Source organism: Thunnus thynnus, chromosome 17, assembly GCF_963924715.1.
Source record: "Thunnus thynnus chromosome 17, fThuThy2.1, whole genome shotgun sequence".
NCBI classification, from domain to species: Eukaryota; Metazoa; Chordata; class Actinopteri; order Scombriformes; family Scombridae; genus Thunnus; species Thunnus thynnus.
In genome coordinates this window covers 22810472-22824890 of record NC_089533.1, presented here as the reverse complement: position 1 = coordinate 22824890, position 14419 = coordinate 22810472, and the positions used below count along the sequence as shown (strand labels likewise).

Sequence of the window (14419 nt, the reverse complement as noted above, 5' to 3'; positions counted from 1 at the left end):
TGACTCTGAGGCAGCAGTCGAGATAATTTGCGTTTGTTCTCGACTGAGACACAAGACCTTACCATTCTCTCGCAGGCCTGCTTGCCATCCATGAAGCCCTTGGGAATGGCGTTAGGAGTGAGGATCTCATACCTGGACACAAAGCAGAGAGAGAAGTCCACTGTAAGGACAGAGAGTCACTAGGACAAAAAAAAAATAAATTTGTTGCTTCAAACTGGCTAAAGCTATAAGATGTAGAACGTGGGAGAGAAATAAGTGGTAGAGGCTTGCGTCTCCTAAATGACAGTTACAGAGCTACAGAGATCAAACAATTTCACAAAGGTGAAAGAATATCAGAGACCAGATCCTTCTTTTATTAACAGAGTGAAAAAGCATACTGCTAGGTTTCTGAGAGCCATATCATGTCATATTTTATACCTATTATTTATCTATTTATGACAATTATGGTCATCTATTTATGACAATAAAGTTATATGCTTTACTGTATCATCTAAATTTTCCACATTTTTACAGGACATGTGATGACCAGACATTAACTGAGTCAGAGGTAAAGCATTACCTCTGTCTGAACTCCTGGAAGACGATACGATTAGGGAAGCCCTGTCTGCAGATACGGATCCCCTCCAGCACACCATTACACCTCAGCTGGTCCAGAACTAGGTGGGGGTCCAGTTTTCCAGCCTGGGTGAGGAGGGTGAAGAAGAAAGAAGAAAGCAGGGAGGAGATGGGGAACAAAAGAAGGTGAATGAAAACAAGAGGAGAATGAAAATGAAAAAACAAAACAAAAAAAAATTGAGAAGGTTAAAGAACAAACTTTACATTTGGGCAAAATTCATTCAAGCTTATCACAAGTAAGCTTTATCAAACAGTACATATATCAATATCTATCAGTCCAGCTTGTACTGAGGGTAACTGTGACAATCTTGAGACGGACCCTTTTTTCATGGTTTGGGATGATGCATCGGACAAAGTTGGGATTGGTGTTCCTCAGTGTGGCCATCAGCTTAGACAACTGCTCCTTGTACAGCTGTCCCACGGTGCGGAACATGCCCTTCTTGGTCTTGTAGGCAGCACCAAACGCTGTCTCATTCATGCCTGCAACCTGGTCCAGACCCACAATTCGGTCAACTGGTGATGAAAGATGAGATGAAGAGAAAGACAGATAACTGTATTAACAGAGGGGTAGATACAGTAGCTGACGTGATGTTTGTGATGCTATCTTTATTGATAGATGTATGTAAAATACATCAAAGTGATGCGCTCGGGGTAATTATAATATGTAGAAAAGAGAAAAGCCAACAAATTGTCTTTCAGGTTTTGTATTAGTGTTTAAATCCAATGCGGATATTCATCAGGAAACGTTAAACTGAACAGGATTTGCTCTTTTCTATTTTTGTGATAAAGCATGAAGACAGACAATGATGTTGCTGCTTTGAAAACAGTCACATCAGTTGTGATCAGAGACCATCAGCTGTTTTGATTCTATAAGCTAACGTTATTACAAACACACAGAGCTGGTTTGTCCCAGCCAGCAATCTGTTGAACAGTCCTTCATTCAAAAATGATTTTAAAACTGGATCTACCTGATTTGTCCTGATGCTCATCAGACAGCGGTCGATTACTTAATACAGCCAGGACACAGAGATGAACTCTTAAATATGTAACATACCGTACATTTGAATATTGCCAAAACAGGGAGGTTATCAAGCATTTTGATTTCAACCACTGGATAAAATCTGTAAGAATCACAACAAATAGCAAACCCAAATAACAAGAATGAGCAGGATTATTCCATTAATTTACTTTCATTATGCAAACAGGGGAAAAAAAATTCCCCACAGCACAAGGAATAAATACTGGTGACACAAGATGAGACTTATTCAGCAACTCAACAGAAACATCAGCAGTATCTGTGACCAATTTGCACTCTGAAACTGAAAACAGTGCCATAGATACTCTGCACATCTAGTGCTGCGTCATTTTTTCCCCTGCAACTTGGTTGTACGTAACTAAATTTCAACAGCTTTTCACTGTGTATCACCACAGCATTTAATCAAAAATTGCATGCAAATTAGGTGCACTGAAGTTGAACATTCACTGATGTTATAAAAATTACATCTTATCCCTTTATCATCATAGCACTAATCAATCAAAGTTTATAAAACATAATATGAATAGAAGCTGTGCACCTTTTTAGTATAACAAAAAAAAATTGTTTTAATTTCTCTTTAATTAGTATACAACTTCTACTCAAATCAAGGACATGACCCTATTAAGATTTTCTTGGTTAAATCTTTAACTGGATGATAATTCAGCAACACTACATTGCTCAGAAATGCTAAAAAAAAGGATTAATAACAGTGAGATGGATCAGATATCTGGTGTGCAGGTTCTTCAAATATTCCCCTCTTTTAGTTATTGGCAGCACTAAGTAAGAGGGAACTTAAATCTATCCTGACGTGCCAGATGGTTTGTTACACAGAACCATCTGAGAAGTCATCCTTGGAAACTGTTTGGAAAAGGGCAGACACTTTCAAAAAATGCTTGGCAGGTGGATGAACAATCTGTCTATCACTGTCTATCACCGTCTTACCTTGCGAGGCAGCTGGATTTACGAGATCACAAGATCAAACAAGAATCCTCATAGGAGGCTGATTGGTCTAAACCACCTGTGGTTCAGACACAAATGCATAATTTGAAGCCTGACAAGATGGATTCTCGCATGATCTCGTGATGTCATAATCCCGCAAATCCAGCTGCCTCGCAAGGTAAACTTAAATCATCTCTGGATCCAATGATCCTCCTAAAATATGGACACTGGTAATTTCCATCTGCTGTTCGCTCTGACACACACTGGTTTAAGTCTGTTGAACGCAAACAATTTTATTTAGTCACTGTATTATATTTAAATATATGTTAATCAGTGGATTGCTAATCATTGCATAAAGTGGATAGAGGCTATTTGCCCTTTTTAGGCACTGTGACACCTCCTCTGAACATGGCGTCCCACCAAATCATTAAAATAAAAAATGTTTTAGTCAATATGTACCAGGCCCTAAAAGCAGCTTTATAATTCATCCATCTGACCAGCCCAAGATAATATTTACTGTTTCAGATTTTCAGCCTTTTGACAATAATGCTATCAATCTGTTTTGCATTGTGTGAATTCACTTTGTACCACAAAACAAATACAAAAAGAAATGCCTTACCTGGCCTGGCTTAACATTTAAGCAATAGTTATTGGAGTAATAAGTGGGAGTAACCCATCAGCATTGATGGAAGAAGGGAAGTTTTTGACATCAGATGTTTTAAATACAACAGGAGTACAGCCATGCAAAGCCACAGGGGAGCTGTCAGAGGGGTGCACATAGCAGCCATGACACAACAGGGAACCAATGATCCCTCCCGTGCAGAGGATGAGGAGAAGCCAGTGGTACATGAAGGTTAATTGTTACTATTAGTCACCTGGAGCTTCATGGAGCCCAGACACATTGTCATAGAAAGAGGCTCTCTGAAACGTCTGAATGTCTACAGCAACAGAGACAAGGACAGAGAAAGAAGACAGGAGAGTGAGAGAGAAAAAGAAAGCCTACAAACACCCATTTCACATACTCACACTAACATACAAATGTTCATAAACATTCATTAGTTGTTCTCTGTGTTAAAAAAAAAGTGTACTGAAGAGTAAACGTCAGTTCATCCACTGGAATACTATAGTACATGCATAATACCAAAGCCTTGTTATTATTTAAAGTTAGTGTTGGGTTATCATAGCTGATCATTAATCAGGAGGAAGATTAGTCCAGAAAGTGTTTTATAAATATTTGCTTTCCATTTGACCCGTTTGTGATTCCATAGAAAACAAAAGTCAAATTAAAATGAAGTTTCTTAAGACCATGGCTCACTTCATCCAATCTATGAACAATGTAGAGAAAATACAGTATTAGCAATTAATCAGTCATTCAGCTCTGGTTTACCTCACTTAAATTTGGTGTTTTTGTTGGCAAAACTCCCACATTAGAGAAACCATGAAACACACTGCTGGATGAAACTCGGAAGTGTGAGAGAAGAGAGAATGTATTCCCCATTTTCATCTAATACGAAGTTCACTGAGTGATGATATGCTTTGCAACATCACACAGCCATGCTAGCAGCTCTGGCTATTTAGGCACAGGTGGTGTGCGTTGAGCTAAATGCTAACCTCAGCATGCTAACATGCTCACTATGACAATATTAACATAGTAATGTTTAACAGGTATCTTAGTTTAGAGCATTAGCATACTAACTAGTTATCACTAAACGCAAAGTACAACTGAGGCTGATGGGAATGTTTTACATGTATTTGCTACACTTATAATTTCATGACAATTTATCTAATAGTTGTTGAGATATTTATTAGTCTGGACCAAAGTGGTGGACAAACTGATTGATGGACAAACCAACATTGCCATCTAAAGACCCAAAAGAGATAAAGACAATAATTCTTTTAAATGCTTTTCTTTTTGTGTCTCATTTTTTCACTACACAGTATGTATGATGTGTCCTTCTGGGCAGATATGGATAAATGTAGGTTCATTAGAATTTATACAGCAGATAAAATTGTATTTTAATAAACTTGTGTAAAATTGAAAGCTTGATGAGCTCCTACACAGCAAAATATGGTTAAGAGACTCACCGTCTTTCCAGAGCTCAGCCACAAACTTGTCAGTTGACTGGTGCAGCAGCGTGGCCACATTGTCATTCAGGGGATCCATGTTCTTCATAAGCCATTCATCAGCTTTATAGTCCACCTAAGTAAACACAGTGATTCCACAGTATTATTTTAATAGTTGCACACCAAAATCTTTCATTGTATTTCCATTTTCCTACAAAAACTCAAACACATACAGACTCAGCATTATGGAACTGTTTTTTTTAAATAAAAATGATAAAAATGAGAATAAGTTTATGGCAGAGACATGCATTTACAACCCAACCTAACGTGTACTGTATATGCCAACAACAATCACACACATCACCTGTTATAATATTGATAGAAAGGAAAAACTGCAAGGTTTGGCATCATGTCAGTGAAAATCAAAACAACTCAGCATCAAATCAGATTTCATTCATGAACTTTGTTACATGTCATCCCATCCCCTTACCTTCCTTACTGTTATGCTCCAGTGTTAACAGTGTAAAGGGGAAAAAAAGGCTTTCAAAATACACTTTCAGAGGATTGGCTTTCACTCTCTGATTAATTGCTGCTGGTCTGTTGCTTCACCTGTCTGCAACAGTCTGTGTAGTATGCCTAAAGTGACAGCTAGATCTGGCTCTAATATAGTGCTTCCAAATACCACTCGCCAGTTATGTTAACTTACAGGAAGTGCCAGATGTGCTGTATTTGCTATGGGACCATAAATACATAGTAGAACATTCAGATAATCATATCAAATAATTGCATACAATACTGATATAATAAGAATCATTGTTGGGTTATACCTCAACCACCTGGTAACTGCACCAGGGTTAAAATAAAAACACATTTTATTTGACTGACAGCACAGTGCCCACCTGGGACCACGTCAGGCCTTACTTGATCATAGTGTGTTGATGGGATTAGTCTCTGTAACATGACATGACTAACATACTAGCACACTTTAAAGAGTGTTGGAGTAGAGAAGAACGTAACAAGTAATTGACACGGTCAGGAACCTGAGATGAGGAATGTAAGATCTCCATATGGGTTTCATCAGGATCCTGGAAAAGCAAACTCACAATGTTTGCACTTATTTTCCTCTTCAGTATCACTCTGTCATGCAGGATTTATTTTATGAAGTTCAAATTTAATGTTGGCTCCAGTACTGAATATTTGATACTTAATATCTGGCTAGATCTGAGGTTTTCACCTGTTTGTCATGGTAAAGCTCAGGTCCAGGACTGATGTTTAGACATGACTGACTGATGCTCTCCACTGTGTTCATACACACATGTGCAAGAGAGGAAAAGAAAACAGTTAAACCTGATTAAACTATCACTCTAGGGATGATATCAGCTTCCACGCTGCGACTGACAAGCGTCCTCTCTGGAATGTTGTGGAGTATTGTTTTCTCTTAACAGATGGCAGACCACCACACAACGGTGAAAGTTGAAAGCCTCTGTTATGTAACCACCAGGCACCAAAGACTCAATTTCACACCAATGTGAACCAGATGTGGGTTTCCTCCAGCAGCAGTATGACAACTGGGCTTTTGTTTTCAGGCAATGACCTGGTTAACTGCCTTCAGAGGAGTGAAGTCTGCCTCCGAGAGAGGTTTCAAAACACAGACCAGACAGAGTTGTTGCACAAAACAAAGAGAACATGGACGAATCAGAAGCTGTAAAGGAGACATGAACTACTGACTATAATGGCTTTCAAAAATGCACACAGCATTTTTTTAGTTTTAAAGAGACATGCTGTCTGCTAACAGTAGTGGCATACTACTCTAGTTCCCAAGAGAATAGTCAGGATGCACCTTAATGGACCTGAAATACATACCCTCCCTGCGTAGTGGATGATGCAGAAGTCAGCCTTGTCCTTGAGCTGACGTGGCTTCTGAAACTTGGTGTGTGTGCCCTGCTCCTGGAGCACCTTGTCTACAAAGGTCTTGTCTGTGGCCTTGGGGAACCAGCACTCCTCATCCAGCAGAGCGAGAATACCAGGGGGGTTAGTCTGAGAAGGCAGATTTCATTAAACAAATGTATTCATAAGCAGACACACACAGTCACACAAATGCACACAGACGGAGGCCACTGACCGGCCTCTCAATGAGGTCAATGCAGGGCTGCAGATCGAGACCAAAATCGATGAAGCTCCACTCGATGCCCTCCCTCTGGTACTCCTCCTGCTCCAGGATGAACATGGTGTGGTTGAAGAGCTGCTGCAGCTTCTCGTTGGTGTAGTTGATACACAGCTGCTCAAATGAGTTCAGCTGAAAGGAAAGCATGAAGCAGAAGTCAAGTTAGTAAGTAATATTGAAATGTTTCCTTGTTTTTCTTTAGGTGGCCTCTTCACAAGCAGTTCATGTTTTGTTAATATCATCAGATTAAGTGTGTTCTTGAAACCCTATGAATTGATAAAATTAATAGAAAATTCTATTGATCAGACAAGCTGGATCATTGGATTCTGTTTAATCCATGTGTGAAAGAACAAATCTACGATAAGGAATAGAAGGTAGTTTTGTTTTGTGGAAACTACTGTAGTTTGTTTGTGTTAAAGCATCACAATCAGCACCTCAAAGATCTCAAAGCCAGCTATATCCAGGATGCCAATGAAAGATGCCCCCTGACGTTTAGTCCTGTCTAGGGCCTTGTTGATGCGGTGGACCAGCCAGCGAAACAGCCGCTCATATGTTGCCTTGGCCAGGGCTTCAATGGCAAAGTCAGCCTGAGGGAAAAACAGAGAGGGTAGAACCACCAAGGAGAGTAACCACGAAACACACAAATGCCATGGGTGCAACTATAAGAATATTAACGAGTTGCTGTTTTCGTTTAAATAGTGTGTTTTGGATTTATGACAGTATGATGTCAGACCACAAGCTACAGTCAAGACAAACCATTATCCAGATGGTCTAGATGACCTGCCTAAACATATCCTATGTCCTGTAACTTTGCAAAAGTGAGGTGTACTTTAGACAGAAAGATATCAAAGCACAGATATACAACTAGAATTGAACTTTAAAATCTGTATCAGTACAATCAGTACAACTGAACTTTTTCAGATATGATGTTTTAATTCATTTTACAGCTGAAAAATGAATACATGGAAATCAGATATAAACCTCATTAATAGTGTTTTACCTGTTCTTTGGTCTGTGCCTTCTGCACATAGTCTCGTCCCACTTTGATCCTCGGGGTGAGGATCGCTCTAGTGAACTCCATAACATTCATTCCAAGCAGGTGGCAGAGCTTCTGGGCCGCTGGGAGTGCAAGGAAGCAGGGAGCATGCAACTTATTGCTTTAATATAAATGCAAACTTCATACCAGTTCACATATACAACATCACGTTTCATAAAAAACATTCGTATTTGTAACTATCTTAAGAATCTGACCTAAGTTTGATGCTAGGCTCAAATAATTAAGTCAAAAATCTAATAAATAAGCCTGAGAGCAACACTGGCTTTACTCTGTTTTAACAATCCAGGATATATGACTATACCCAGATTTTGCAGATCCTGGTTGTGTTGAGATATTTATTTAGGTTCTAAGGAAACCAAGAGCAGTATGTTTAATGGGTCTGACCCCAAGACAGAATACTAATCAACTATGTCATATGTATATTTTATGTGACTTCCTCCTGTCTTATACTGAGTCATATGTGACAGGAGTATAGACTGTAGGGACATCTGATGGTGGTGACACTCTGATATATTGCCTGCCAACAGATCTGACGGATAGATTCACACATTACAAGCATTCCAATACCAAGAGACACACAATCTCACTTCGGTGTAATTACGTGTCTAATAAAGCATGTGCTCACAGTCTATGGGAAAAAATTTTGAGCATGTATGACGTGGATTTGGTTTCCACACCTGTTGTGGTGGACGCTGAGGGGTGACACTCATCTTATTTTGTAGATCCATGAATCATGATTGACACTAGCGATGGTTTTGACTGGATGTTGGGTGTTTACCTGTGTTCTCAGGCATGGAGGCCTGGTCGGTGTTTCTCTCTTTCTTAAAGACAATGTTGCCAAACTGCAGCACTGCAGAGACCACCTTCAACATGCCTGCCGAGGATAAAATAACACGTTATTGATCCTCATGGGGCAGGGGGTGGGGATTAGGAAATGGCAAAGTAAGAGAAGAAAAGAGGTATGTAATTATAGAAAGAGAAGGAGAATAAGAGTCAACTGTATATCGTTGCACATCTGGAACCACTACTCACAGATAATCTCGTCGTGGGAGAAGCTCATGATGTGCATGGCCTCCAACGTTTCCTGGAAGTTGTCCTTGTCCTGCTGACCAGGGATTGGAATGTTACCATTTGACAGGAAACGGTAGTTGTTAAAGCCTTCGAGGAGCAGGTCCGCTAGACAAGGAAATGAAAGAATTAAAAGAAAAACATTTAATTATTTTAATGGTAATTTTAATCAATATCATCTAATTCAAGCTTTTAGTTGTTTGCTATTTGTTCTTGTAGTTTTTATGTACTTTACTGCATGTTTGAATTTTTTCAGTGTATACTTTCTAAAAAAAAGTCTTAAGTCTATTAAGACCATGATGTGTATTGTTTTTACCCTTAAAAGTAACAATTTAAGTTGTCAGAAAATGATCAGACTACAGTGAAGTAGCTGCTGTATTTGTATCCAGTTTCGGTCAAAACAACTAGATACAGTGAGTAAATACATAAGTTAAGGAGAGATTGAGTGAGCTTTTAAATCCACTAGTTCATAAGAGAAATATGCTTTTAAGTGTTGAATTGTAAGAGTCTAAAACCCTTCTACATCATCATGAAACAATGTACTAACAAGCCAAATTAAAAGTTAACAAGAGAAAGATTAGTTGCCCGGTGCTAATTCAAACCAGCTTTCTTTAACTTGCTCTCTTGCCTGAGGCAAATTAGCACAAACATGAGACCTCACTGTTTTTGGTCTTTGTTTACTCTGACTGCTCCTTACAGCAGTGGTTAGACACTCACTTCGGAGATGCTCTCCAGCTCCTGCCAAGAGGCGGTAGAAAATGTGGAAGGTCCTCTCATCTTTAGCCTGTCTGATGGCCCTTGACTTCTCCAGAAGGTCTGAGAACAAAGGTTAAGGACTGACCAGGAAATAACAACATGACAATCAAGTGACTGATACTGTTGAAACTATTAGAAAAAATGTACACATTATAATTAAATTTCTAAATATGAGAAAAGACAGCTCAATTTAGCCACAGAAAAGACAAGAATTCTCCTAAAATACGCATTCAATCTTCTTAGAAAACCTGGATGCTAGAGGAAGCCTACAAATCATTGGGTGATCAAGTCTTTACTCTTTCTACAAGTGTTGCAACAATAAAAATTTTATCCCAGGGAACTTTAACTATTATTCTTTTCACCGGGCAGAAGTAAACTTAAAGGGGACATATTGTAGAAAGGAGGATTTCCATTTCTTTTTCAATTATAAAGGAGGTCTAGGTGCTATATAAATACTGTGGAAGTTTTAAAAAAGCTCAGTCCACGGAGAAATGCACACAGCCCATTTCAGGCTGAGTGAGACAGAGGGGCTGCATCCATGGCTTGTACAGCTGTAACTAGGTACTTTTTGACCATAAAAACATGCAAATGTTTGCAAATAGACCATGAAAATGAAAATATTGAGAAACTGGGAAACAGACATAATATGACCTCTTTCAATAAAATTGAGAAATTACAATGAAAACTTGTTTTCTTTAGAGCTTTGTACCCTCCAACTCACTCAGGAATACACAGAAGAGGAATTGCATTCTTGTGGTTAAGCATAAGCTGCAGTGAGTCGTGTGGCCTAACCCCTGCTCTCAGCTCTAAACTCAATATGTACGCTATCTTTTATCTGTCTTTGCTGTGTTTGAAACAATACTTTGTCCTTTTGCTCCTTCAGCCTGCCCCAGTAATGAGGATACAAGTTTCAATATTGGCCCCAACAATGTAGCCTGTGACGTCAAAGTTGATTCTGATGAACTTCCCCTGCAGGACACAAGATGCAAATTTATGTTAAAACATTGCTGAACTTGTTAAAACACAGGTTAATTTGAAAGTCTATGTTTTGTACTGTACTGTATGTGTTTGTGTGTCTGCATCTGTCTGCTATGTATTTCTTTAACCTTCAGGCACTGTTGGTTTTAAATACCACTTTGTGGATTCTTGCACATGACAGATATACAGTGAAGAACAAAATGCCTATATTAAGAAAAGCCAGGTTAACGCGTGAGAAGGAATCTCAGGCATGTCTGTGGTTTCCTGACAGTGAACGTGTGTGTGTGTAAATGTGTGTGAATATGTATGCCCATCTGTCTACTGGTCTTCATTGCTTCTGGTCTGAGACAGCCTGTGATTCATGTGGACTGAGCACCATGGTGGTAAATCTGGCCACATGGTTAACTTAGTCACATAAAAAATATTTTGAATGCTCTGAGAGAGAATTATTGTGATTCTGTAAGTCATCACTACGTAATCAGAGATTACAAAATATTAGAAGCACTGAATCAGTTCACTTTATAACAGTAGATGTTTTAGGAAAAAAATTGAGAACAAATGTTTATAAGACAAGATTTAAGAACAAAAAACATTATTTTTAATCTAATCCACTAAAAAGAAACAATTAAAATCATTACAGCCACAAAGAAATATGAATTAAATATTAACTAACACTAGTGCATATAATTCAGTAATGTCAAAATCAGCACAAATTGAACCTTTGCAAGACAGGATAAAAAAGTGTTTTCTTAGAGATATAAAACTGGTTTAATTTGATTATCTAATTTTTGTTTTTACTTATATCTCATATTACAAATATTTAACATACAGTAATACTGTTATCTTTGGGAAGTGGTGAATAAAAACATGAATGTTTCAAAGCTGGATTTGGATTATGTACATTTCATTGTAGACATCTGTTAAGGCCAATGTAAACTGCACTGACAGTGAAGGTGGAGTTGACATAAATCTGTTTCTCTACTGGATACTTTCTGTCCACATGTTTAAATCAAGAGAATGATCAATTAAACAGGAACAGAACACTCACAAAGCGGGATGAGTTGTCATTTTTCACTGTCTTGGCATTGCCAAAAGATTCAAGGATGGGGTTGGCTTGCAGGAGCTGGCGTTCCAACTCACCCTGTAGAGAAAGACAGAGAGGTAAGAAGCCAACTAGCCGTCAAAAATTTCCAACGGCTGGCATCATGTGATGAATCTTTTTTATCACTGGTCATATTTTTCTGTGTTTGCCAAAACATACATAAGCTGGCATGGCAAAATCAATTCTCCATAACAGAGTAGCTAGACAAAAATGTAGCTGTCTCGATATGCTAAACGGATCTTTCAGACAGTCAGTAATTTATCATGGCTCTGTTGGCTTTACTTTAGTCAACTGCAGTACAATGTGATTTTTGTCTAGGGAACCCGACAAGTTTAAGGGGCCAAGACAACCAAACAGTTTGACAGAACCCTTGAAACCACATAGGCAATATGGCAAATATATTTTGACACAAACCCTATAGTAAGTGGTTAGTTAGCGTTGATGAGGGAGAGCCTTCTTCTGCCCTGCACATTCCTCTGGTGGTGATGATATACCCTATATATCCGCAGACTGTACCACCATGGAGGTAATGATGGCTTCCTCCCAAATCTCAAAACCTGGGTTGATAGGCGGTTGGGACATTCCCTACAGCCCTCAAAACCTCCAGTTCCCCTACACATGACGCAATCTGCTCTATCCAGGGCACTGGCATTACAGAAATAGCTCCTACTGCTAGTGTCACCACCCATGGCACAGCACATCACATCCTGATTTGCTGCCTGGCTAGCTGATGCTGTAGGCCGTTCGGTACTAGCCATCAAAAATAAATATGGGAATACCTATAACCCTTCTGAGATGTGATGTTAAGCAGAAGACCTGATAAGTTGGATTGACAATATGAATTCCTGTAGCAGACATGGAGCAAGGAAAGAGTACAACAGAGAGAAGAAAGAGGGCAAATAAGTGGTGCCCCCCGAATCACCATGCACAATCAATATCTAAACCATGACTACAATCTGATCCTATAACTACACTTTAAAGTCCACTCTTGGACCCATCTACCTCCATCATGACCATAATTGCACCATTACATCTTACTTGCCAGGATCCGGTGCTTAGACAAGCAAACATTTAACCTAACCTTTCTTTTAATACAACTTTTATTGAAAAACTACTCTTCAGAAAGTTGTGAATAGAAGTAAGTAAAGAATTTGTTGTAAAAAAAAAGAAGGGTACTTTTGACTGTCTCTTGGCCCTATATGATAACATCAGCTCAACTTGCTTGAAGAAGTTGGTTGGCCAAACTTATGGGCCAAAGGAAATACAAGTATTAAGAGTAGTTTGGTCTTTCATGCAGCATTTTGACATCTTTGTGCCGTCTTCTCTGTCTGTCTGAATGTGTTGATAACTAAATGCAGAAGAGCTCCAGTAAAACTAATACGGGATTTACTGACAGAAATAGGGAGTAGGGAACTCTCTCTCCAACTCTCCTCCTTCACTCCCCATCTCTCCTTTTTTCCCCTTAATCTTTCCAGCTCTAAATGACATGTAATAACACAGACACCAGTGCACGCATCCCTGTATAACTATAAAACAAACAGGTATTCCCATTTGTCCTCTTCTGATCTGCTTTACATCTTCTCCACTACTTTTCACCCCCCTCCATACTCCTCTCCTCCATCATATCTTTGCTCTCCCCCGATCCTCGATCCCTGGTTCTACATTCCTCTGGCCTTTGCTCAGAGGCAGCCATAATGCAATACAGAAGGAGAGCAGCATTAAGGAGGTCAGTGTGGATGGTGTATTCTGGCAGGGGACTACCGAGGCACTGAGTTTCAGCTACTTGCTTACAGCTACCAAAACGCAGCATATTAAACAAGCATTCACCTGGATTGTGTGCGCTCAGAGCTGCAGACTATAGGAGTCACTCTGCTTCTATAGTTATTAGATTTACAGAAGACACGGAACATCAGGTATTGGTTTAAAGGGGAGAAAGAAAAATAGCTACTGGATAAATCAAACAGAGAAGAGGTGAGCCAAAAAATATCAAGTTATGTAGAGGGCATGTGAAACAGAAGATGGGGTCTCAATCATATCTGGGACAAAACCAATGTGAATTTAAGTCTGAAAATCAGGTGAGGCTATAACATCCAAGAACAGAGAAACATCTCCTGTGTTTGGTTATTGACTGTGCAATAAAAGCCACATGTGGATTGAAGGACAGAGTTGGTTACAGGAGTAACATTATTAATTTCTAGCTTGGCTATAGAATAGAATAGAATAGGCCAAGCTAGAAATTAATTATTAATTATTATTATTCATTCAAACTACATGCATGCATCTAGAGCACATCAACAATGGAAAACATGCATAAATATATGAAAGGATTGACCAACATCTTTTATATCTGTCTTTTCACACCTGGGCTAAAATGTAAAGATGAAGCTTGGCATAAAACATTTGAGGAGAGATGTTTGTGGCTGTGGTTGGATTTTCACACAGTTCATGTGCTTTTCCAAAAGACCGTGTTCATTTAAAATGTGAATCACAGAAACATAGGACTGACAAACATACAGTACCAGTCAAAAGTTTCCCATTTCCTTGAGTGAGAAAGTGTGTCCAAACTTTTGACTGGTACTGTACACAAAAAGGCAATACAGAGTCAGTTAATGCGCAACACATTTAATGACAGCTACTTAT

At 39.0% G+C, this 14419-nt stretch overlaps 1 protein-coding gene across 5 annotated transcripts in view; it reads right to left on the bottom strand.

The window, feature by feature from the left end:
- Nucleotides 1-14419, bottom strand: part of LOC137168448 (myosin-10-like) — a 58828-nt gene that overhangs the window by 10448 nt on the left and 33961 nt on the right. For all 5 annotated transcript variants that reach the window (XM_067571038.1, XM_067571036.1, XM_067571035.1 and 2 more), the window contains 13 exons: nt 11726-11818; nt 10605-10668; nt 9661-9759; nt 8908-9051; nt 8654-8749; nt 7819-7937; nt 7253-7405; nt 6777-6950; nt 6518-6691; nt 4676-4790; nt 935-1128; nt 560-681; nt 63-132 (listed from right to left, as the gene is read on the bottom strand). In XM_067571038.1, coding sequence (XP_067427139.1) covers nt 63-132; nt 560-681; nt 935-1128; nt 4676-4790; nt 6518-6691; nt 6777-6950; nt 7253-7405; nt 7819-7937; nt 8654-8749; nt 8908-9051; nt 9661-9759; nt 10605-10668; nt 11726-11818 — 1617 coding nt within the window. The remainder of the gene's footprint in view (nt 1-62; nt 133-559; nt 682-934; nt 1129-4675; nt 4791-6517; nt 6692-6776; nt 6951-7252; nt 7406-7818; nt 7938-8653; nt 8750-8907; nt 9052-9660; nt 9760-10604; nt 10669-11725; nt 11819-14419) is intronic.